Source organism: Synchiropus splendidus, chromosome 6 (genome assembly GCF_027744825.2).
Source record: "Synchiropus splendidus isolate RoL2022-P1 chromosome 6, RoL_Sspl_1.0, whole genome shotgun sequence".
NCBI lineage: Eukaryota > Metazoa > Chordata > Actinopteri > Syngnathiformes > Callionymidae > Synchiropus > Synchiropus splendidus.
In genome coordinates this window covers 5,248,488-5,273,532 of record NC_071339.1, presented here as the reverse complement: position 1 = coordinate 5,273,532, position 25,045 = coordinate 5,248,488, and the positions used below count along the sequence as shown (strand labels likewise).

The following is a 25,045-nucleotide window of genomic DNA, read 5'->3' as shown; positions in this document are numbered from 1 at the left end:
GCCAAGGGCGCCACCTACTGAGCTCTGAAAGTGAGGACACTGTTTCATGAAGCCTCATCAGCCCTTGACAAAAAATAAATAAATACATCGCACACAAAGTGGAACATATTTTTGATGTGAACAACTGTTTTTCACTTTTTCATCTCTAGTCTTACTGAGACCAGTATCAGGGGTCATATTGGCAGCACATTGGTGGTCCAGCCTGGCCTGTGCTTGGATCAATAATCCAGTCCATGTTGCAGGATTTTTAATGTAAACGACAGGCACTGAAAGAAACAGGTGGTCCTGATTCATAGAGTCTGTTATCCAGTGTGTGTGGTCTGCCTATTCGAAACCCTGTTCCCTGGAGTACACGCGCTTGTTCAGCAAACAGCAGCGGTGTTATTTTCTTGCGTCTTGGCCGGTGTCGCGGCAAATTTAGGGAACCTCTTGTCAAGATGACCTTCATTATCAGCTTTGTTTTCTAACAGTTTTATCAACGTGCTTGTTTTCCACTTTCGAATGACAAAACAGAGAGCGTTTAGGCTTCCCCTCCTCCCTCCAGGGCCTGAGGACGGTCAAGTACTTGAAAGGGCTGCACTGTTTTGACAGACAAATTGCAGTTTCTCTGCTCAGTCTCAGCTCATTACCCCACGCTGCAGTCCTTTCCTGCCCACTATTATCACTCAGCCCCAAGTCGAGAACACAGTGGAGCCATTGTCAGTGTTGTATATTCTGTTAGGTTTGAAAAGGCTGCTTGGAGCACTTTAGTTTTTTACTCTTTGACCAGAGTTTTTTTCTGTCTATCTGTCAGAGGGTTAGAGAGCAGTTCTCACCTGCCTGGCAGGCCTTTACTGGATGTCAGTCCAGCTGTCAGCTCCTACTGACAGGCCACCTCGCTCAGTCCTCAGCTGCCTGCCTCCTCCTCATCCTCCGCATTACGATAACTTCCTTCCTGTCTCTGACTGCTTGTCTGTTTCTGTGTCTAACCTGATATCGGCTCTCCCTCCGCTACCCGTTCTCCTCCGCTATCTCCTGCTCCCCCCCCCCCCACACTAAATCATCCCATCCCCCTCTCCATTATCCATCTGCTGCATGTTTTACTCGTCCTCAGTCGACTGCGCTGGTGTCACTGAGTCTCCCCCGCTTACAACAGAAGACCTTATTTACACTCTGAATAAACAAGCCCGAGGGAGAGCATGATCCCTGATGACATGCACGTGCGAGCAAGCAACACATCCCTAACAAGCGGCAAAGAAAAGGAGAACCAAGGGAGAAAATCTCCAGGCTCTGTGTCCATTAGCGCAGAAAAAAAAAGCTGAGAACGTTTAGAGAAAAGTAGCAATTAAGAGACCTGCGCTGCAGAGGTGTTTAAGAGTTGACGGCCTCGACTTTAGCAGCTCTTTAAACAGCAAAGTTGTGAGCTGTAGTTAACACACCGCCCATGCGATATGGATGGTTTTGTGAGGTCTTACTCCTGTCTGTGTTCTTCTGCAGACGTACAGCCACACCAAAGATGTGCTGGTGTCCTTCGGAAGACGGGTGATGTGCTTCCCTCTCTACAGACACTTTGACTTGGTCTCTTCTGCTCTCCGTGATGTCGTTTCGATTTTGCAAGCAGGTGAGTCCTCATCAGAGTCAAGAAGACACTTGACTTAACGTCCCGCAACTTAGACACTTCAGAATGATGTCCCACTTTGACCCACACTCTCTCTACCCCAAAACGTATACAACCCACAGTGCAACACCCTCTGACTGTGTGAGGAACCGAGAAAATTTGATGTGTAACTTGACAAGAGTGATGTTTGCACCTGCATTAGCTTGTTTGTTTGTAAACAGCTGAACAGTACAAGTTGTGAATGACATTTTCAGGAGAGAAATTAGAAGTGACCTAACCTAGAAATGACTAGCTGTCAGTGATGTTCTGTGTGTTTGGATAGGTTTTGAGGGAACCAGGAAGATTTGACTTTATAAAGCTCAGCAAACAATTGAGTCATTAAACCAAATGAACTTTTGTGGGACTGTGCTGAAAAACTTTTCTCGTCTCGGTTGCTTGGTTAGCAAACGCCACTGGTGGCTCATGTTATGACAATGTGTTAAGAAACGTGGGTTCGAAACTCGGCTCAGAATTTTGTTGAATCTTGGAAGTTGTTTTGTTGAGATGATTGCGTAGTGTGTTTCTGTATTGTCACATTTTTCTAGTTCAAGCATCGTGCTATGTTGGTATCACAACGCAAAGTTGTAAACAGAGATATTGGAGTAGTTCCCGTTGTGCTCGTAACTGTAAAATTCCTAGTTAAACCCACCCAGTGACGTCTACTGATGTCGGATTTCCTAGTAAGAAAGTCGGTCGAATCCTCACCACCCCACGTACAAAATCCAAGATGGCTTCTCCGATGTTAACAGGGAGTTGAAGTTTTGAATCAATGAAATACGCTGACAGAAACATCACAACAACTGCATCCAGTTTCCTGTTCATCCGGCAGGTTTTTTAGTTGCAAACAAAGTGCATATTTATTAAGTTTCTTTATGATGCACAAGAAGCACCGTCACGTGTTTACATTTGATGTGATTTTTCCCTTTTACTCAAAGCAGACCATCTTGTTTACTGAATCCAGGAACTGGAATACGCTGAACTCCATTCTGCTCTGTGTGGACTATCCACTAGGTAGTGCTGCTTTTACAAGTCACATTCAACTTCAAAGAAAAACAACAGAAAAAAAAACGTCCCGCACAGGTTGAAACTGTCGGGGATGCAAACCCCAGCAAAGGAGCGCGCTACTTGCCGTACAGACGAGTGACAGGACATTCTGGGTGTTCGTTTCTGCAAACAATAAGGTGGAATAGACGGCAAACAATGATCGAAGTATGTAAAAGCTGAAGAAACCTCACCAAAAACAAATTAAATATGCAAGTTTTAAGGTGCAACAACGGTGTCTGAAACACAAAGAACTTGCGTAATGGGTATTTTCAAAACTATGGTTAAAAAATCTACTGGCTAAAGATAAAAAAAATCCCTTTCACATGGGAGATACATGACTGACTGTGTTCTGTGTTTTAGTTTGGGGTTAAACTGTGCGTGTGAAAATGAACAGGATTTAAAGCTGAGGCCAACCCTCATGCTAACACAGTGTCCCCATTGGAATTGGATTCCGTTGATGTTACTGAAGACGCATGTGTGTGAATAATAATAATAATAATGATAGTCGGGTGGGCACCGATGCCTTCCATGAACAAATGGAAACACTCCTCCTCCTGCTGTGCCCGAGAGTGTCCCGTCTCCCACCCCCATCGGCGTGAGGAACGCGGGTTAGTCGTCGTCGAAATGTTGACTTTGATAACTCCAGGCTGTGTAATCTTTAAATCAAGAGCCCCTGCTGCACAACGACACAGTGTAAACACACACACACAGGACGAGCCAGGGCTGAGATTATCTACTTTTTGATGGTTTTAATGCTGCTAAATGACATCAAATTAAAGGCCTTTCAAGGTCCAGATTAGTGTCTGCATGCCTCATTAGGCAGGGAGATCGGTTTATCAGCAGAGGCAGGGAAACTGATGGTTGAGTCACTTTCTTCTCAATTGAAGATCGCGCTGCACCTCCCGACAGCTCACAAGTGAAATTCCCACTTTTTTTTTCCTCTCCTAAATCACATTACATCATGTCTCCCAGTAATATCGTGACTGTTTTCTTTCTTTTTAAGGCGGCGGTGTAACGAAAATAATTTGTCGCGCCATGCTTCTCGGCGTCCTTCCAGCTTTACATTACGTCCCAATTAGTAAGGATAACGTTCATGGAAAACGGTGCTCCATTTTTCCAGGCGTTTCATTTAGGCAGCCGCAGAAGCGACCCTTCATAGGTGTTAGTTAAAGAAGTTCATTAACAGTAGCGAGGGGATTAAGGCATTCGAGGGAATGTTACACAGGAGTAAATATTTGAACAACCCTCTGGCAGCAGGACAAGTATTCTCAAGGAGCGTATCCACCTGCCGCCAAAGTGCTGTTGAAGAGAGAGCCACTGTGCTGGAACAGATGAGTGGGAAGCCTGTCGAGGGGATGTTTGATGTGACCTCAAGGCTGCGAATGACTGTGTCAGATTCACCCGGTGGTTATTAGTTTTAACGTCACCCACTCCCCTGGGACGCCATGTGAACGTCGGTTTTATTGGAGAACCGGATTGACAATTTTTAGGCAATTAGAATATTATTGAAGCTTGTTGTTTGTATATCTGTCTCGATTTATTCGTCGAAAAGAAACTGAATTCATGTCAATAGTCAGCCTTTTATGTATGAGGCTTTCACACGCACCAAGCCAAGAGTTTATTCACTGCATGAAGTATATGATGCCTAATAGGGAGGAAAAAATGGAGACAGAAACATTGGACATAAATGTTGTTCCTCTTTACATTTCCTTCTTTTTTTTTAATATAATGCATGTTAACCCTTTATTTTGCTCCCATGGAGTGGATTTGTCAGTTGGAGGTTTAGCCCATCTAGATCTGAACACCATCTGAAAAGTGGAAGCCTTGGCTCCACCATGACAGTAGACCTCTGCACTTGGTGAAGTGCAGTCACAATTGACAGGGTTTTCTCAGTATGCTAACTCCTGAAAGTTTCTAACAGGTGAAAAGCGATGATGGTATATTGGTGTGTGGTGACGGAAAATAATCAATGAACACGTGCTGCTGCGGCAAATCTGTTCTCCAAGATGGAGCGAGATGAAGAGAGAGCAGCATTTCAACAAAGTTACGACTCGTGGAGTTTTTATTAACTTACAAATTTGTCTCAACAACATTTTCTTTTTGTACACTGGAGCTGTTTTGTTGATTAAGGGAGCGATTCATTCCACTGTTGGGGTGTGAGATTTAACTGGAAGCCGAACTGAACTGAAATCATAACAATATATTTGTTTTCATGCACATCATATTGTACTGCATGATCTGATTTTACCCCTTAAATCATGGCTCTAATTCCAATATTCATTGCTGAAACGGTATGGCAATTTATTGCAATGTGTCGTATCAACACTCCGGTATCGGAATACGTATCGTATCATTACCTTTCAATACACAGCACTAAGTCTCAGGCAAAACCATGTCAGTCACAGCACCTGCTTGGGAAAGTCTGGATGTTTCACTTATCAAGTGGCAGAAAAACACAATTTAAAACAGTGAAAGTTTATTATTCGTACCATGTTTATTCAGTTGAAAACCCCTGTTTTTCCCCAAGCTTTTCTGTTATTATTTAATTTATCGCTTTCTTTTCCTCCAAAAACACTATCTTGGTCAAGTTACAGAAACACTAACTCTCAATTCTAAATCCATACAATCAAAATAAACACAGGGAGGGTACAAAGGTTAATGCCCCCCACAGCTGTAAGCCTCTCAACGAGGGAATGATAGTGATTTGGTTTTCACCTCACTGCCACCTCGCCGTTCTCAGCAAGCTAAATGTGAGGTTTCGCATTATAATCAATACTCTGCTCCTCCATGGCCCTGTGAAAACAAGAAATCCACTCAGTATCTTATGTTTTGCTGTTGAGCTTTGTTCTCTAGAAACTCTCACTTCCCCGTCGACTCTCTTCCCAGATATGTTGACCTGGTGTGGAGAACAGTTTCCTCCAGATGTCTATAAAAACATTTTCTCTTCTCGCAGAGAAGCAAAATGTTTTTTGTGTCTCGATAGAAGTACTTAAGCAAAGGGTAGAGTTCTGTTGCTGAATTCAAATGAGAAACAAATGTTTGTTTTGGCTTTCACTCACGATGGGCGCTCAGCTTATTTGGACTGGAGTGGAATGTTTTTGGAAACCCATTCTGCAGAGGTAAAGAGGGGCTTCTCAGTGGACAATATGATCTGATGCCTGTGTCCTATGACTGTAGCAGAGCCTGTACTATGAATCAGTGTGAGTAGTTTCATGCTAATATGTCAATAATATTTTGTCGCCTCACACACTTGTGGTCAAACTGGGAGTTTATGAGGTGAATGTGGTCAGTGTCTATTTATACAAAGTAGCCACGGAGAAGTGCTGACGTCCGTCCACCGCCAACAATGGTCATGTAAACGTCCGAGCCAGACCACTGGGAAAATTCTGATCTGATAACCTTTTCATCACTTCCCCTTTATTTCATTGGTATATTTTACAACACGAGTGCTCGGAACAGTCCCTGTCTACGCAGCCTCATACTCACTGTGATGTTTTCCAGGTCTTGCTCCACGTAGAATTAGAAACCAGACCCACCGCGATGAATATCTGTCGCTATGCAAATCGCAGGATGACATTTTAGCGGTCACAATGGGAGCGTCGTAAGCTAGGAAAGACAAGTTTAAGCTCATCAAAGACATGCAGTGCTATTTATAAGGCTGCTTTTGTCAGAAAGTCTGTGCCAGGTTGCTTTTGAAATGACAAGATTGAGTTCCATAAATAGAGAAGCATGTTTCTTCTAAACCGATTCTGTTCCAGAAATGGTTCTTAAATGGCACGGATCAAGTTACTGTTCGCCTCGCTCCGATTTTTCTCTGATCCTGAACCTCGGCTTTTATGCGTGGAACTCAAGCTCGCCAGCATCTGGAGTACATTGTCATCTTTAATACTGAGCGCAAGTAACACTGTGTTTCCATTTCCCTGCCATGGCGCGCTCCTCGTCCAGGGACCGTCTGTGTCCTCAAATGCCTCCTGGATATCCACAAAGTCTTCCGACAGAACGAGCCCGCCTACATCCTGAACGATCTGTACATCACAGACTACTGCATTTGGATCCAGAGGGTCAAGTGAGTTCAGCGACTCAATGCATGCTCTGACACACACCTCGGAGACACCTTTATTTTTTATTGAATTACCTTCGAAGCTGCAGGAAGTGCCGCTTCGCTCCTGCCATGCATCAGCACTTCAGATTTGAGAATTAAGCGAGCGATTTGCAACAGCAGGGGCAACAGAAAGAGTTTGTGTTTCCTCTATTTCTTGTGTCGAAGCGTCCTGCAGTCAGACAGAAACTATTGAAACCTATGTGTGGACCGAGATAAGTGCCACACTCCAAAACACCGTGGATTACTCACCGCTCACATACATCTTGGAACACTTATCTGCGCCGGCTGGAGGATTTGTCAGCAACCCTTGAAACTCCCTTTTCCTGTGCACTTGAGCCATTTCTGGTCCGTTTACAAACCCTCGAAAGCAAGGTTTCCAGCAGACAGTCTTTTATTATGTTCAGATCAACACACAGCCTCTCGAAAATTATTAAGTGTCTCCGTGTTTGTGGAAGGGAGGATGAGCTCTCATAACAGAAAGTGGCCCCAATCAACCGAGCAAAACATTCTTGGCAAAATCTTAGGATATAAGCACTTTTATCTAGCTGTGAGCTCAGTGATCTGCCAGTGCATTAAGATGGAAAATTATCTTAAAATAAGTTGCCTCTAGAAATAAAAAAAGAAAACCATGCCTGCATCAGGATAATCTATAAACTGATAAATAGAATCTAAGAATCAGTCAGAACGTCCCTGTGTGAATCCCTGCAGTGCCATTGCTTGACTTTTTGCTGCTCGAACAAGACGTGCAGGTCTGCAACCTACGTGAAAGGAGCATGCGCAAGTTGCTAGAAGAGCAGAATGTCTGCAGCCACTGCAACATCAACACGATCCATCAAAAGCATGGGGACAATTTCCCCCGAGACATGCTAAAGACATGGAGAACAGATACAAGAGCAGGTGCCGTTTCTGTTGTTTAAACAGCAAATAATGTTGCCAATACTACCTTTGATGAAACATCCTCTATCTATACAGACATGTGACATGACGGCAGTAGTTCCACATCTACGTCAAGCAACCCACCAGTGCGACCCATCCTCACTCCCATGGCGCAATATATTGACGTTGGGAAAGTGGCAGCCATCAGCATTAGATGCTGACGCATATTTCAGTTGAAGCACATTGGATGCTGCACCTTTCGTGTGTCTGCTGTCGGAGCTCCATCACGCTGCTGCCGCTTGCTTTTCGATTGAAAATGAATCTCCAGCAATCGTTTGGACTTGGAATAATAATAATAAATAATAAAACATCATCTGGTGAAATTAAGTGGCTTGGCGGGAGCGATGCACTCTCTTGAGTCCCTTTCTAGTTTGACTCTTGTTTGTAAATTTTGGCACAAATGTTTGTTAGCACATGCTCAATTGAGAGCAACGTGTGCTTACAAAGATTTTTGGAACAAAACTGGGAATCAGTCTCACAGCTAGGCGTCACAGTTAAGCGAAACATTGCTGCACCCCTGGACACTACCTCAATATATTCCAGTGCAACTTGGAGTTATGGCTTTTTTTTATGCTAGCACTATCCAGATCACACTGAATTCCCGCTGCTCCGATTCCATTGTCAATCTCTTTCTGCCCGACCCCAAGACGCCAAAACCTCTTCGTGGCTACAGCCTCACTTGGGGTACTAATGTTCATTCCATCCAATTTACACTCAAGTGTTTACTGACCCACGGAGCTCAGAAGGTTGCACACAGAGGCGACATACACACACACACAAACGCTCCCCTCTGACTGCGCCCGTGGATCCTCCCCATGATCACCAGGACCATTATTACGAATACTAAATGCAAAATACCCAATTCTTCTCTAAGTGATATAAATGTGATGTCTCTTTTTGCCGCTGAGTAAGTATTTCACAATTACTTACACATTTCAGATGGGGGCCTGCGAGCGCATTACTCAGTAATGAGCTGTGTTTTACTCTTGGCCGGAGTTCAGCCAACTGGTGTGCTTGTCTGGATGTGGCCCAGTTGAAAAATGTGTGCGTGATGTTGTAGGCTCGGCGCCCAGATGCAGACACGATAAATGGTCTGCAAGGATTTACCGCCTCCTCCTTTCTGTCCTCGCCATCTTTTTTCATCACGTTTCAAGCCGAAAACTTTGAAGCACAGTCGTGTTCCGGGTTGAAAGGATAAGAAGTAGTCTCATCGGAGCTCTGAAGAGAATGTCCCACGGCAACTCGAGAAGACGCTCAGTCTCAGCAAAGCACTTGTTCACCTTCTAGATCAGTCGCAAGCCACTAAATGTCAGCTTGACCTAACACGCTCAATGTTGCGTTACCCGGCATCGATCATTTAATGGATTAGCTCAAGCTGCCGCGGCACTCACCTGTGATTAAAATCTAGCACCCCCCTCTTCCTGTCCGCTCATAATAAATCATCTAAAGCGAGAAGTGTCATCCAATTGGCTCAGAAAATAATATTGATTTAGAAAACCTACTTCCATCTGAGCCTGTTTGCTCATCAATAAAAGATAGTGCTATTTTGTTTAGTGACTTTTGTCAAGAAATTGCTTCAAGCTTGTGTCAAACTCAAGGCTGGGGGGCCTAATCCGGATCACAAGGTCATCCAAGTGGCCCACAGGAGCTTTAAATGGATTGGAGACCAGATACTGTGATGCGTCTGTTGGAGATATTATTCCTGTCATTGCAGCGGACCACACAGTGAAAATAGCTGCACTCTATTGGGCTCCTCGTGGCAACTAAAAACAAGTCCTCGGTTTAGAATCAGAATCAGCTTTATTGCCATGGTCAGTGAGGATCCCACCAACTGGGAAAGTGCTTTGGAATAATGTGCAAGCATAAACAAAAACAAGATAAAATAAAAATAAACATAGAAACAAAACACAAACAATAGAAGTAACTAATAAATAAATAAATAGCATTGAACCTCCTCTGCTTCCTTGCAAATCCCTCAAATCTTCGTTGATATTGCTCGCGACTTCCGCCCCTTGCGTTTCGTGCTGAAGTGGTCTGAGTGAAAATCTCAACTTGGTCAGACTATTGTGACCGATCTCATGCCTGGGCAATGGTCAGTCTGGAAGAAAGTTCAGTTTCTTGCCACCTTTTTTTTTTCAGTCTTGCCTACTACATCTTTAAGCAGTTGTTTTTTAACATCTTTTTAATAGGTTTGTGAGCAGCCCCTTTCGTAAAGGTTGACATTTATGTAGGTGAAAACAACCAGTTTTCTGTGAGTTTGTTTCACTCTTTTGAAGTTGGTTGGTGAAGCCCTTAAACCCATTTAGATATGTGACAGATACTGTTGAAATGGCCATTAATGTTTGATGAAAATTGTGGCGAGGATTTAGAACAGACAGCATGAGAAGATTATCACTTCCGAAATGAGATTACGTTTTCCCTCTGCCCCTCTGTTTTGTAGGAGAACTGGGCCGGGACTTATCTGGGGTATATCACTTCTCATGTTGTCGCGGGCCCTTTGTGTGGACTGACAGCTTTGATGACAGGCCATGCTGGCATTGTTTTCTTCGCAGCAATATTCCCCAGCGTAGAATTTGTCATCCCTCGCTAAGTGAGACGTCTGCCAGAGCCGGGTGGTAAAATGAGACGTAATCTACACCCCGAGTGCAATTGCTGTATCTTGTCAGACGAGGCGTCAGCCGCACATGATGGACACGTCGATTAATGGATGTTCGGGTGATTTATTTAAAATCTTCCCCTTCTCAAATGCATTTCTTCTCTGACGGCAGAGACACTGGTCTGAAATTTACAACCCCATAAAGACTTCAGAGTGATTTAAGCCTCAGGACCGCGGGGCAGAACTGGCTCTCTCACACACGCGAGAGCTTCGAATCCAAGCACGAGAGCGAAGCCTCTCCTCAAAAGGCTGCCGACTGTTCCCTGTGATTGGAAACATTTTTTCGCCATTGGTCATAAATCCAAATATTGGCAACTTCTTGGTGGACACAGTTTTAACTTCGCCCTTCCAATCCTAATTATCTCCTAATTGTTAGCAGGGCCTTCCTCCAAATGCACCGACAGACTCTCCAGTGCATTAGTTTCACTGTGTGCTTTTGTTGGACTTCGGATGCCAAAGCCCCCACTGAGCTGCTGGACCGCGGAAGAAAAGCGAGACGCTTCACTTTTCTCTTCCTTTGTCCCTCCTCTCTTTATCAGAAAGCTTGGCGGGAGGCCAACATAGATTCACGGCGGCCAGCGCAGACAAATCTTATAAGCCCGGTGTTGTGTTACGATTCCTCGGTTAAATCTGAAGCTACAACTTCCTTTTTTCCAGAGCCGATTCTCCTCTCACCACCTCCAACCCGTTGCTTATCAACCGGGCTAATTCGATTTCAACCCAAAAAAACAATGTCATCAAACAATGTGCGGAAAGCGGCGACAATATCCTCAAAGGCTGCAAACCAAATCATTCTGTTTTTAAATGTATGCGGCGCGTTTCATTAGAATAAACTGGAAGTGGCAATGAGGATGGGTTTTTCGCGTATCCAGCTGAACAGCAGCGTCATAAGGAGCACTGGCACCATGCCCAGTTGGATCTTAAAGCACTTAAAAAAATGAACCCCTCCTCCTTCTCACTCGTTGCCCAACCTAAACATTGCCTGTGCACCATTAAATCATCGTGCTGGATTGACTCTGGCCAAGTATTGTTTGGAAGCTGACTGTTTTTTTAAAGCAGTCAAGTCCCTCTGGATGTTAACTGCTCTTTCTAGACATAGTTACATCTTTATTCAGGTATTATGTGAATAAACAGCACTGACAGCAGTTGTTTAAATCCCATCTGTAATTTCCAAAACCCTATATGAGGACTCATGGTCGGGGAAAAGAAGGCTCTGGGCCCATCCACACAATGACTGTGATACACATCTGAGCCATATTTGTGTCACATGTAATTGTCAACGCTTTTCGAAACTTTGCTTGATGTTACGTTCGTAATCGTTCTTCTGTGGCTTGTGAACACTAGCGATGAGCAGATGAGGTATCGTGAAACCCAGGTGGATGAAACCATGTCCTAATTTTCAATGGCCACTAGATGGCGCTTTTGGTTTAGAAATGATGTATGTTTCATTAAATTTGTTGCATTGGACAGCACCATCTGGTGGCCTTTGGAAGTCAGGACACTGTTTCGTGAAACCTCATCAACCCTTCCTTCACTACTGTCATGAAAACTCATCTGCCTCACTAGTGAAGACACAAAAGATGTGGCTCTCCCCCTCGATGTCACGACCTCCTCAGCACATTGGCATCCAAGAAATAATCATTCCGATTGAAAATGTTCTGGTAGCGGGACACCACATTCGTACCATGAGAAATTACCTAGTTAACCCACTTGCACCGCAAAATTCGGTGTTGTGCACGAGAGTCTTTACTGAAGCTGTGCGTGTTGTTTTCCTTCACAAGTTGTGTCTCTGACTTGTGTTACAGCTTCGGTTATTCTATGTTATAAAAACAAATCTTCCTCTGTGGCTCTGATATTGTGAGCTTGTTCTGGCTGCTTTCTACTTCTGTTAAGTACATATTTGACAGTTTGCTCTGGGAATAGCTCAATATGGCTGATAGAAGAACAAAACTTGAACCGGCGTAACACACATCTTGAAATAATTCCGATGATGAGAGCAGAACCCGCTAACAATGGTTTCTGTTTTCCAAAGCAAACAAAGGAAAATAGGCCGGCATGACAGCAACAAAGCTGAAAAAATAGGCGGTAATAATGAAATACTTCTCTGTTTCCTGCTCGCTGGAGCAGTTGGGGACTCCTTGCTTTTCAATGGCGTCTGGGCTTCCTTCGACTCATTCATCTTTAAACATTGTGTGAATGACAATGGCCTTCTGGGAGAATGGTCGACAGCTCGAACGGGAGCTCCCCTGCAGGGAGAAGCATCTGGAGCTCATATCTGAGCAGCTCAGCCAGCTGAAGGGTCAGTGTGTCTGCTTGAACCCGTGGTCAAAGGCCTTGAGAGCGCACTCAGACGTGATGGTGTTGTGTTAACACCCGCGCTCTCCTGTCAAGCTTGACCGCTCAATTCACCTTCACTCTTATTTGTTTGGCACACAATTTCCAGCAGACCCTTTTACTTTGTTCCGCTCAAGTCCAGAGTTTCCCCGCTCTGCAGCTACTTTCTTTGCAACGAAGTGACAAATTGTTGCAGCAGCCAAAACCACCAGCATCTTGGTGCTAATGTGACGCCTCTCTTGAAGGATGTCCATGAAGCCACCAGGCAGCTTTTCAAAACTGTCAAACGCGCGCCCAGAAGGCTTTGAAAAAGATAATGCTTCCACTCTATCTTGTGATGGTCGCAGCACTGAAGCAGATCCCAGAAGCCCAGCTGGGGAGAACAAAGAGATTGGTCTCCCAGCTAACAGGGATAAGTGGTACAGATTTCCTCTCAGTTTGAGGCCAAGCCAGCATTTTGTCTTGAGTACACAGGCTCATATTAAACAAAGATTTACTTTTTTTTTTTTCCATCTCTTTTGGGAAACGTCAATCCCATTTATTGAAATGGAATCTTCGATGGCTTATACGTGCACCAAGAGTGAATGTTGTGGAAATGTCATTCAAAATGAGAGCTGTCACAGTTGTTGGAATTGACGGGAAGGAAATATTCAGATGCTGAGACCCGTCTTCATCTGTTTTTATGACTTTGAATGTAGATTTCACACAAACGCCTGAGAGCGATTGCTTCTTTGAGCCTTGGGATCCTTCAGAATACTAGGAAAGACTCACTCATGGTCACGGGGGCAGCAGTAGTGATGCGATACAGTGTTATTTTGATCACATTTAGTTGAGTAAATTTCCTCAACTAAGCAACAACTGTAACACTCCGCTGCTCCTGGTACTGAAGTCGTGAATCCTGGCCAGACATCTGAAGGAGCAAGTCAAAATGGCTGCAGAGTGGAGTGAGATTTGCGTTTCATGTTTAAAAAAAATAGCGTTTTTATTGTCATACTTTCACCTTCACCTTCACCTTCTTCTGCCGTTTATCCGGGGTCGGGTCGCGGAGGCAGCATTCGGAGCAAGGAAGCCCAAACTTCCCGGTCCGCACAAACCTCCTCCAGCTCTTCCCGGGGGATCCCGAGGTGTTCCCAGGCCAGACCGGAGACATCATCTCTCCAGCGAGTCCTGGGTCTTCCCTGGGGTCTCCTCCCGGTAGGACATGCCCGGAACACCGCCGCAGGGAGGCGTCCAGGGGGCATCCGGATCAGATGCCCGAGCCACCTCAGCTGGTTCCTCTCAATGTGGAGGAGCAGCGGCTCCACCCCGAGCTCCTCCTGGATGACCGAACTCCTCACCCTATCTCTAAGGGTGCGCCCAGCCACCCTGCGGAGGAAACTCATCTCAGCCGCTTGTATCCGCGATCTCATCCTTTCGGTCATTACCCAAAGCTCGTGACCATAGTTGAGGGTGGGAACGTAGATCGATCGGTAAATGGAGAGCTTCGTCTTGTGACTCAGCTCCCTCTTCACCACAACAGTCCGATACAGCGACCGCATCACTGCTGCCGCTGCACCAACCCGTCTATCAATCTCACGCTCCCTTTTTCCCTCACTCCAGAATAAGACCCCGAGATACTTAAACTCCGCCACTTGAGGCAAGAACCCTCCACCAACCTGGAGAGAGCAAACCACCATACTTTCAGTGAATGTCAAAACTCTGCTTTTGCTTCTCTCAGTTGGATTACGACTGGATTGGCTGTTAAACATTTCGGATTAGATCAGGCAGTAGTTGGGGGGGGTAGCCAGATTAGACCAGTTTGTTGCGGTTTTTGGCGACTTTCTCTGACAATCGCGGAGTGATTGTAGCGCTAGCAACTATGCACGGCACATGACGTCTCTGCGACTGGCTTTCAGTGTGCTGGACGACTCAGGAGAGGACAACAGAATGAGTGACCTGAGAGCAAGACACATGATGCCAGCTGGTCAAATGGTTCCGCTATCTCCAGAGTGGCACTAAAGTAACTCTACTCTCAGTAGTTCACCTGACAGATGCTTCATAGAGGAGGGTTTGGGATCATTCGGAACCCCAGGGAAGACATACACAGTGGGGTCGTGGGTGCAGCCGTCGCGATGATGATATTCGCAACATATTATTTATCTGAGTTTGTACTGTAACTCTTTCCTTGCGCAGCTTAAACTCCCAACATAGACTTTCTGAATAAATACATCTGTGTTTCCCATTTTTGGCATTGAAAGTGCCTGCAGCTCCTCTGTGAGCTCAGACACATACGGATGCAGTCAGTATTCTGCTTCCAGCCCCCCTCAGCGAGTGAATGATGTATTCTCGAGCCGCGCCGAGGAAATCTGGTGCTCATATTACACAGATTTATACACGCGAAGACAAGCTCTATCTGAGGGGTTCTGAAGAGCTGAGACGTGCCGAATGAACCGCGGTTTCAATAAACAAAAGGCCGATGAGAGAAACGTCAGGTTATAGTTTAGCGGGCTCCTTCAGACGCACAGAGCCACTCTTTGCTGTTTTATTTCAAGGCCTTGCCAGATGGAGACGTCTTTGTCCCTACAGAAGTATTTTTGGCGGGTGAAAGCCACCATGTCCTCAGTTTAATGGAGGCAAACCACAACAACAGTGTAGTAATGAGTGGATTGTATACAACCTCCTCCCTCCCTTCTGGATGTTGCCGTGTTGCTCACCACAGGCCGAGCGTCTCCCACCACTGAGCAAGGAAGAGGAGAGAAAACAAGCGTGCCTCCTCAATGCTAACTCAATAATGACTTCCCACGGGGGGAGAGAATACAGGGCTGGCTTTGAAGTGGCTGTACTGCAGGAGTATCCAGCTTCTCCACAGGAAACTCTCAAGTTGGTTTTTTGAAAGCTTGGGACCTGGGCCGGCGTCATGCGGCCTGCACACGCTCGTCTTCATCATGAAGTCTTCATAGCCCGTGTTCGTACGTTTGCATCATTGGCTGGGCTCTGGGAATATTCGCTTACACGCAGGACCCACAGCTGGCTTTGACTCCGTCATCCAAAGAATGCTGTGGTTTTATTTTCAGCCGCACTTTGCCAAACAACTGTTGATGATATAGTAACCGGGCCTTTCTCATGCGCTCTTTGGCATGACAGGCGGCGCATCATATATTTATCTACTGGGTTTTCAAAGCGACTGGAATGTGGTGATTCCCAGTGGAGCTGTGTAAAGAGTAGTTTGTAAGTTTCTTAAAATGCAGTTTACCGTTATTGGAGAAGAGGAAAGAGAGGAATGCAAAAGTACATTGTGTTGAGTTTCATCAGCTTTTCCCTCTGTACAGAACGGGAGGGTGGCACCAGAAACACTGAATTATTTGGGATACATTTTTCTGTGTATCGGCCAGAGATTGAGGAAGGCGAAGAAATGAGTGCAGGCCAGGTGGAGCAGCGAGAGCAGGTACCTTATGCTCATGTTTTAACGCATCAATTGTGTTGTTTTTTTGTTTTTTTTTGCCGATGCATATCAAGCCTCTCTAAGCCTAATCATGTGGGAGGGTTCATCATCTCTATGATAAATAGAATATTGTGCAATGTTCAAGCAGTGCCTCGCAATTCACAGTTTTCCATCAAATTCACAAAAACATAAGTCTATTATTGGTGCGTTTTCCACTTTAGTAGAACCTAAAGTGGAAAGGAAAATGCACCAATCCTGCCACGCTACACGGCGTGACCAGGCCTGACAAGGCTGTGATTGGTTTTTCACTGGATGAAGTTCGATGTCAAAGTGTGTGGGATCAAAGTGCCGATGGACGTTGCATTCCAATAATGTTGCAGGAGCATGTCTCTCGTATCCACATCTTCTTTTCCTTTCAGCTTCTCCCTTCAAGGGTCGCCACAGCGGATCATCTTCCTCCATCTCCCCCTGTCCTCTGCTTCCTCTTCTCTCAAACCTACAAACCTCATGTCCTCCTTCACCACCTCCATCAATCTCCTCTTTGACCTTCCTCTCCACCTTCTGCCTGGCAGTTCCAACCTCAACATCTTCATCTACCAATGTACTGGCTCTCTCTCTCTCCTCTGTACATGTCCAAACCATCTCCATCCAGCCTCTCTGACTTTGTCTCCTGAACACCTGAGCACATGTGCTGTCCCTCTGATCCTCTCCATCCTGCTCACTCCCAGAGAGAAGCTCAGCATCTTCATCTCTGCTACCTCCAGCTCTGCCTCCTGACTTTTCCTCAGTGCCACTGTTTCCAAACCATACAACATTGCTGGCCTCACCACCCTTTTGGACACCTTCTCTTTCATCCTTGCTGGCACCCTTTTGTCACACATCACACCTGACACTTTTCTCCAATGATTCCATCCTGCCTGCACCCACTTCTTCACCTCTTTCTCACACCCTCCATCACCCTGGACAGTTGAGCCCAAGTACTTAAAATCCTCCACCTTCTTTATCTCTACATCCTGTAACTTCACCTGTCCACTTGGCTCCCTCTCATTCACACACATGTATTTCGGCTTAGTGTGGCCAACCTTCATTCCTCTCCTTGTAAACAATAAACGCATCTCAGTCAGTGGCTTTTAAGACGAGACCTCATGAAACGAACGAGCTACCTACTGAGCTCTGGAAATGAGGACACTGTTTAAGAAGCCTCACAGCCCACCACCTTATGTAAATGATCAGAATGTGTTTGTTTGCAGTTTCATGATTTCAAATATGGCGGTTCCACTCACTTGGATTACTGGTGGTGATGACGTGTCACTCCACTGGCCACTCGGATGGCGCCGTTGTCTCAGAATGCCTCACTTTGCCCTAAAGAATCGGGGCAACTATACTTTGCACTGCTCCAGAAATTCTCAGTGAAAAAGCAAATGAGTGTGGTGGAACCGTGACAATGGAAAGGGCCTTATACGTGGCGTTCACACGTGGACTGGAGAAGCCTGGATGCTGTGTGGTGAGGTCATCAAAGCCCAGGATACGGTGTGGCCACCATACAAAATAAACATCCCCGTGGGTCTGACTGCCATGATCTAGTGAGGGATATGTGATATAATTTGATATATATATATATACGAGCAGGAAAAATCTGGGATGTACTACGTTTGCAGAAAGTGAAGCGCAATATAGCGCGGGATGACTGTCCATGTCCTACTTAATGAAATAGACATTGGATGCGTTGCTCGAGAGTGAAACGTGTGTGTGTGTGTGATCCCTCCGTGTCTCTCTGAAAAGCATCACTGTAATCACTTTACTTTGCTCCATCAGCCTGGAGTTGAATTTGGAGCCTTAATACAATAACCCCTTCTCTGTCGGCTTACACGGCTCCTCGGGTTACAGGGCAGACGGAAGAAGATGTTGGGAGCTGACTTGTACAGTGGTGTGTGGTGAGCTACGGATGTGAGAGACAACTACAGTAATTGCTCATGAAATGTATTCTTGTGTCCGTATGAATCATGAGCTAGATTTGATGTTGAGAACCTATGGCTGATGAAGGAGTCTGGCTCTTTGAACAGCTTTCTGACATCAGACTTCTGAGAGCGAAATGCCGTCAGATAAACCACAGTTTCTCTGACTGCATTCCAGATTTACCATCCTATTCGAGCCTTTAATATGCGGTAGCACGTGAGGTGCCATCACCCTCAACAGCACGCTCAGTAACGGTGACGTCCCATGATGCTCTGCAGACCAGTCAACCATCTCTATATTATGGAATTTTGCGAGGATGCTGCTAAGATTCAGCCATGTCACATCAGAACAGTGAAATTATAGGCGTTTAGTTGGCATTAAAGTGCTAAAATGTGCTGTTTTTGTCCATATGTTGTCCGACTTCTTCTTTTTCCCTCTTGTCTTCGGAGCGCTGCGCTGCTCAGCTGACCGGCTGTGGAGGCGGAACCATGTTGTAGCGATCAACCACTGTGATTGGTTGACTGGACCGCACAGCATCATGGGAACTGTTTAGCTTTGACCAATGTTGCTGCGCTGTAGACTCAGGAGAGAGTTTCACGTCACTGTTTCACAGAACCATTCAGTATCGAGAGATGACAATAGACATCTATATATGTATATATATATATATATATATATATATATAAATCGCATTTAGTTGTTTTAACAGTTTGCTCTCCAGACAACACAGAACCTTTGTGTGGTATCTAGGATGATGACAACAACGACAACAAACATGGAGGAATCCCTGAGCAAAAGCAAACAAAAGTTGTTCAGGGATGTTTTTCGCTACACAATGGCCAGAGTTTCCACTACTCTGAATGTACTTCAAATTCTTCTAACATTGAAATTCTTATACAAATATATATTTTCAAGACGTTAAAAGAGCTTTAGTTTAAATAAGGTGATGCTATTGTCAAACTACTGCAAAATAAACAATATTTTGTTGTTTAAATGTATGTATGGGTCCATCATTAGTTTCAGTAATATACACATTCATTCCAATTGAAAAATATGGCTTATTGTGGCAAATATTCTTATACGATTAAACTGCGATTAATTGAGATTAATTCATCACACATTTTAATTACACATTTTTTATATCAAATCCCAGCCCTAATATATATATATATACATATGGCTGTCAGTGAATTACATTTAAAAATATGAGGCTCTCTCCAAAAGGTTCCCGAGCCCTGCTCTAGAACAAGGCTCTGATCCTCACTCTGCTCTTGGGGCCATTGTGTTTCCCCATGAGAAGAGGAGAAGTCTTCTTGTAAGCCCCGTAACTCTTGTTGTTTTCCCTCCAGCGGAGGAATAAATCACGTGTCGATCTTCACGCCGCAGTCACAAGTGTGGATTCAAGTGGTCACTTCACGGCTGCTGCAACCGTTTTTCTGCTTTGTGGGTTTTCAATTGAAAGATGATTCCACCGCGATAAGCTTCTAAACTTCGCTCTGCCGTAAAGAAGCATTTGCAATTCACTCCCAAGAAATGATTCAGCTGGCAATGTTCCAGCAGTAAAGTCAGCTCTGGCTACTGTTTCCTCCCGGGGACACCACTAGCTGCCAGAATTCATATTGGTTCAGGCGGAGGCGAGCGCTGAGCAGAGCCCCTCCCCCTGCGTTCAGCCGTGTCCTGTTCTCCCTCTCTGTTTGGGCAGGAATTTGCATCCATAATTCAGCACAAGTGTAACATCTCTTTACAGCCTCCCTCCTGCGGGGCAAATGAATACGCAGGCCCCGCATGTTGCCTCCGTAAACACTTTGCTAACCAGAGAGGAGAGCTCATTAGGGCGGCCTGGTAATGAGGGACCATCTCAGGGCTCAGCAGTGGGTTAATTGGGCCAAATCGGGCAACAGGAGCCAAGTGTGAATGCAGAGGAGCGTCTACACTCCTCATACTGCTGCACAATTCCTCCCATCCTGAATGGACGTAAGCTGAGTCGCAGTGACCCACAGGGGTCAGCTCGTGATCACCATGGTAATGGAGGGTTTCGGGGGGCGACGGGGGGTAAGGGGGGGAGGGCACACCCCAGCCGGCACCGAGAGTGGAGACGTAGTGGACACTGAGGATTTTGGCAGCGAGGAAGACTTACCCAGCGTAAATAATGTGAACACAGGGGCATCCCAGCAGTCTCATGGCTTCACACAAACGGCTCATTTAAGACGCTAAAAAACACCTGAAGACGTCGGGTCCCGTCTTCGGTGGGGACACCATTATAAAGCAGCAGCTGCAGGACGCCGGCGCTATTCAATCAACTGCTATGAAAGGGACGTTCTCTTCGTGGTGATACTTTGGAGGACAAAGATGTTGAAGTAATGCTCCTTTTTTTCTGTCCACACTGAAGGGCTTTGTCAGTCTGTGAGGATTCAGGATTTTCAGGGTTGGTTCCTCACTGAAGGTCCCATTGAGATTATCTTTATTTTCTCAGAGATTCCCTTTCGCTCTCACTTACATTAAATTGTCTTGGCCTTTATGAACAACTGTTCAAATGTTGAACGACTATTTTTCTCTGAAAATGTCCACTTGGTTCATGCATTTTAGAACCTCAATTCATAACCACTTCAGGTTCTCAAGCTTAAAACTTTGCATTTCTATGGCCTTGTTCTTCAGTTGGTCTCCGATTGAAACGCTTGCACTTGAACTTTTTTATCAGTTAGACTGATGTACTCTATAACCAGGGTGTAGCATGCTTTGGTCCACTGTTTAGGCTCTTTAACATTTTATTTTAGTTTTATTTATTTTTGCTGTTTTTCTTTGAGTGTACATCAGGCCAGGATGATATTCCCTGAAAGGGTTCAGCATGTGAGATGGCTTGGTTCAGACTGTAGCCAGTTGTATTTTCCCACTTATTCGGGGTTTAGGATGGTTTTTTTTTAGGATCTTAGGAATTTTCTCCCCAAAATTCGATTCGTCAAACTTCAAAATGAATGTGGCATAGTGTTTTGCCTCTGGGACACAATGACCCTTGACAGCAGAAAGGTCATCTGGCTCCATTGTTTGCAAGAGTCTGGTCAACATTCAGATGACCTGTATACAGTACATGTGATGAAAGGGCTTTAAATGTTGATCACTGTAGGATTTAGTGGGAAGCTTTAACTTGCAAACTGAAAAAGTTCGATACTCTTGGCAAGACTGTGATCTTTAGCAGCAAGTTATTAAGTAGATAATCCATTCCATTACATGACCCTCAGATCCTCTGGGTTGGTCCCTCAGTGGAGACTTGAATCTGGAGGTTTCTGACAGGGCCCCTCAATTATGCCGGAGGAGATCCCCAAACACAACGTGCACCACCACCTATAAATCCCTGCTAGAAACTCGCTTTTGTCCAAAATCAGACTAGCATTATGTAACGTCCTCCTAATGTTCTCGCTCACTGAAGGCCCAGCTCTCCACCTCCATGGTCGACCAAGCCTGTTGAGCACAAAAGTTTGGGAAGTTCATGGCATCTCGGTATATTTTTCTTTCCCACACGCAGCTCTCCCTTCCTGTATCAGGCTGAGGGGTTTCACCATCCGATGCTCAATAGGAAGCATCATCCAGTGGTGCCTCGGTTCAGTGCCAGAACCCTTAGAAGAGGCCCAATGTTAACATGCCATTCTCATTCATACAAGTGTCTGTCTTGGACTTGGTCTTGACTCGCTCTCACCCCCTCAAAGCCTCTGTCTAAAGATGCTGTCAGAAACATTTTTAGTTCTGGGAACCATTTTGCAGTTGAAAGGTTTCAAGTACATGTTCACGCAGCCGGAACCAGCAACCCAAATCCAAAGATTCTAGGAAGCCTTCTAGTCCCTTTTCCAGAGACTTTTCATTAGTTCCTTTGGGGAAGCTGACACCCGCACATTTCTTTACACAAATTATCAGTACATAAACTCACATTATTGAGGTTAGTAGTGTCAGAGACTCTTGACTAGTGTTGGATTTAGTCAATAACGATAAGAGTTTTCAGTCCCGGATCATCACATCCATGATCCACATTAAAGTGAGACACTTCAGCGTCTCTCATTTCTTTGTTCTTAACTAAACTTGTGCCACGTATTCTGTGTGTTATTCATCATTGATGGCTGTAGAGCGATTTTAATTCTTGCTGACCGGCTCAACTGTCACTCGTCCTTGTAAAAAAAATAAATAAATAAAAATAGCTGTCAGCTACAAGATCAAAACCCTACTCTACGATGTTCCAAATCCACGCCAAGCAAACTGTGATCTGGTCGTAACAACGCTTTTTATTGAGAAGCAAATCTTACTGAAGTATTTTTCCTGTTCGGCCTCAAGTGCATATGACGGCAAGGTCAGCGATTTTCGGCCATCAGTCATCAGATATAAGCGCCTACTGCTTTTCACTGGCAGAAATGTGAGGTTGGGGGATGAGAGAAATCCGTGGTCCACTTCAGAACCGGTGTCAGTTTTCGATGTCATTGTTGGTTCAGTTCAGCTAAAGCCTGTAAATGTGCGTTTTTATGCTGGGGCCGTGCCGAGGAGGAGGGGCGCGCACGTCTGGGTAATCCCTCTCAGTCTCTTATCACCTCGCGCAGGGAGCGCTGCGGTGGGGGAGGATAAGAGCGGAGCTGCTTGTATCGGCATCTCTTATCTTTCTGCATTATTAAACATCCATATTTCCATATTTCATTGAGCCGCGCTCCCCTCCTCCGAATCGTGCGTTACTTAACATTCAGAGGAGAATGGGATTTGTTTAATGGGCGGCAGATTTGTAGATGGTTATCCCACAGCTCGTATTTAGTGAATGGAGCCAGTCAGTCGTACGGCTCTCGGAGAGGTTTTTTTCCCTTAAAGATCCCGACGTCTTTTTTTGTTTCTCTGACAGATCGAAAAAGTTGATGTCTTTGTGTGAGACCCTCAAAACGTCCTGTCTGAGCAAAGGAGACTTGGATTTGGAGTTGGAAGAGCTGGAGGAGGCAGCGGTGATGGTGGCTCAAGAGGAGGAGAGCGATGACACCCGCAGCAGTGACTCATCTGAAGAGGACGAAGAGTCAGATGATGAAGTGCAAGGCAGCATTTCACCCACAAACGGAGGAGGAGGGACACCAGAGCACTGCCCTCTTCAAGTCCAACCCCCCGCGCTTACAGCTCCCATCCCCCAAGAGCCTTCCAGCACATTTCTGTCGGCAGAGGAAGCGGAGGACGTCCGCCCCTCCGCATCAGCAGGCAGCGCACAGCTGATCGAGGAGCTGGGCCAGCGTGTGGCGGAGGACTTGACTCTCTCTGATTCCATTCGGGATGATGGACGGAGCCACTTGGAGCGGAGCGTCGCACAGACTGAGCAAGTGAGCCGAGGCGATGAGACTTTCCTTGAGCCAAGCTCGCGCAGGAACCCGCTGCTGATCGTTCACACGCCAGAGTAGCTGGGATGCTGATGTGGAGCTGTTTTGTTGTGTTATACGAGTCATGTAAGTAATGGCATTACATGTGTTTTTCTATTGGTCTTGTACAAAGAATCGACATTCCTCAACTTACCAATAAATGCTGTGTTTCTAAGAAGGAGTTTTTTGTCTTTTTGATGTGTTCAGGCTTTTAAATGGACATTATTGTGTTCCTAAATGGACACGACAAACCAGTGATTTATTGAACCCTGCGATTGAAGCGGGATGTGATGAAGAGATCTAATGATGAACAGCTCCAGAAATCAGGACAGGAACTCGTACAGTTGGTGAGCAGAGTGGGAATTCTAAAGAACTGTCAAGGACGAGGCAAATCTGGGGCATTGCACAGCAGGAATTTGGAGAACCAGTCAAGAGCCATGTTCGTCTATGAACTCAAAGAGCAGTCACCGATGTAACCAGCCTCTCAGAGAGGTAGAATAGACATGCATGTGTACAAACATACACAGATACATGAATGTGGTTGGCTGTTGTCTCAGTGGGTAAGTAAGAGTTCCATAAATATTACACAAAGCAAGTGTATAAAAATGTGTTTTTAAGATTTTAAAAGTGGAGTCAAGGAGCCACCTGAGGATTTTAAAATTTGAGGGTCAAATGACTGTGAAGAGTCAAGTAGGATGTTGAGATTTTGGGCTGTTTGAGTTGTGATTTTGAACAAGGGAAGTTAGGAGAGGGGAAATGTTGACGTCATCCAGGCGAGCTCGAAGAGCAGCAATACCTTGAGAAAACTTTAAGATATGTGGTGACGCTGGATGGTCTGGCCAAGATTTAAACAGAAAGTAAAATGGGACCTAAAGTGGAACCTTGTGGCACATCAATTTTCCCTCCAACATCAAAGACAATGGAGCTTACGCCGCTGAGAAGCACTGTTTCCATGCTTTGTCCTGATCTAAACCCAGAGTGGAATTTTTCAAACCCATCTTCCATCCATTTTCCACCGCTAATGTGCGAACCTCCCTCCTCCAGCTGTTCTCGGGGAATGCTGAGGCCATCCCAGACCCAATCACTCCATCATGTGCTGGGTCTGGCGGCCAATGAGGCCGACATCCAGGAAATTTGCACAAGCCTGCACCATCAATTCTGCTTTGAGCCCCTGGGTATTTGGCTGTTTGTATCCGGGATATTGTTCTTTAGGTTGCGATCCAAAGCTGGTGGCCATCGGTGAGACTGATACAGAATCCTCATGACTGAAAGTGAAGGCAGTCAACTCATCCCTCTGCAGATCTCTGGTTTCTGTGTCACCCAAGAAACAGGAATTAAAATGACAAGATAAAAACTGGTCATGGCTCAAATAAATCCACTAGTTTTCAGACCTTTCATGTTCTTCCAGAAGCAACAGAACCCATTTGGCATGAGTGAAAGAGTGCAGTTGTCTCCACTCGGTGTCTACATGGAGCGGGGGAACCATCGCAGGAGCGTACATCTGCCTGGCTGATCGATGAGGCCTGTGGCTCGGGAGCTGTTTGCTTGAGCGATAAGAGCGCTGTGGGACCTGAGGTAGCGAGACAAGCGGAGAGCT

General features: G+C 45.4%; 1 protein-coding gene across 7 annotated transcripts in view; it reads left to right on the top strand.

Moving 5' to 3' along the window:
• shq1 (SHQ1, H/ACA ribonucleoprotein assembly factor) overlaps positions 1-25,045 on the top strand; it is a 36,426-nt gene extending 11,381 nt beyond the window's left edge. The window contains exons 10-13 of one of the 7 annotated variants that reach the window (XR_008414845.1): positions 1,477-1,600; positions 6,626-6,746; positions 16,017-16,132; positions 22,953-23,073. Coding sequence is in view for 5 of the 7 variants with exons in the window: in XM_053868093.1 (XP_053724068.1) it covers positions 1,477-1,600; positions 6,626-6,746; positions 22,953-23,490 (783 nt within the window). In the remaining 2 variants the exon portion in view is untranslated. The other 6 variants (XR_008414846.1, XM_053868093.1, XM_053868091.1 and 3 more) reach the window with 6 other exon arrangements.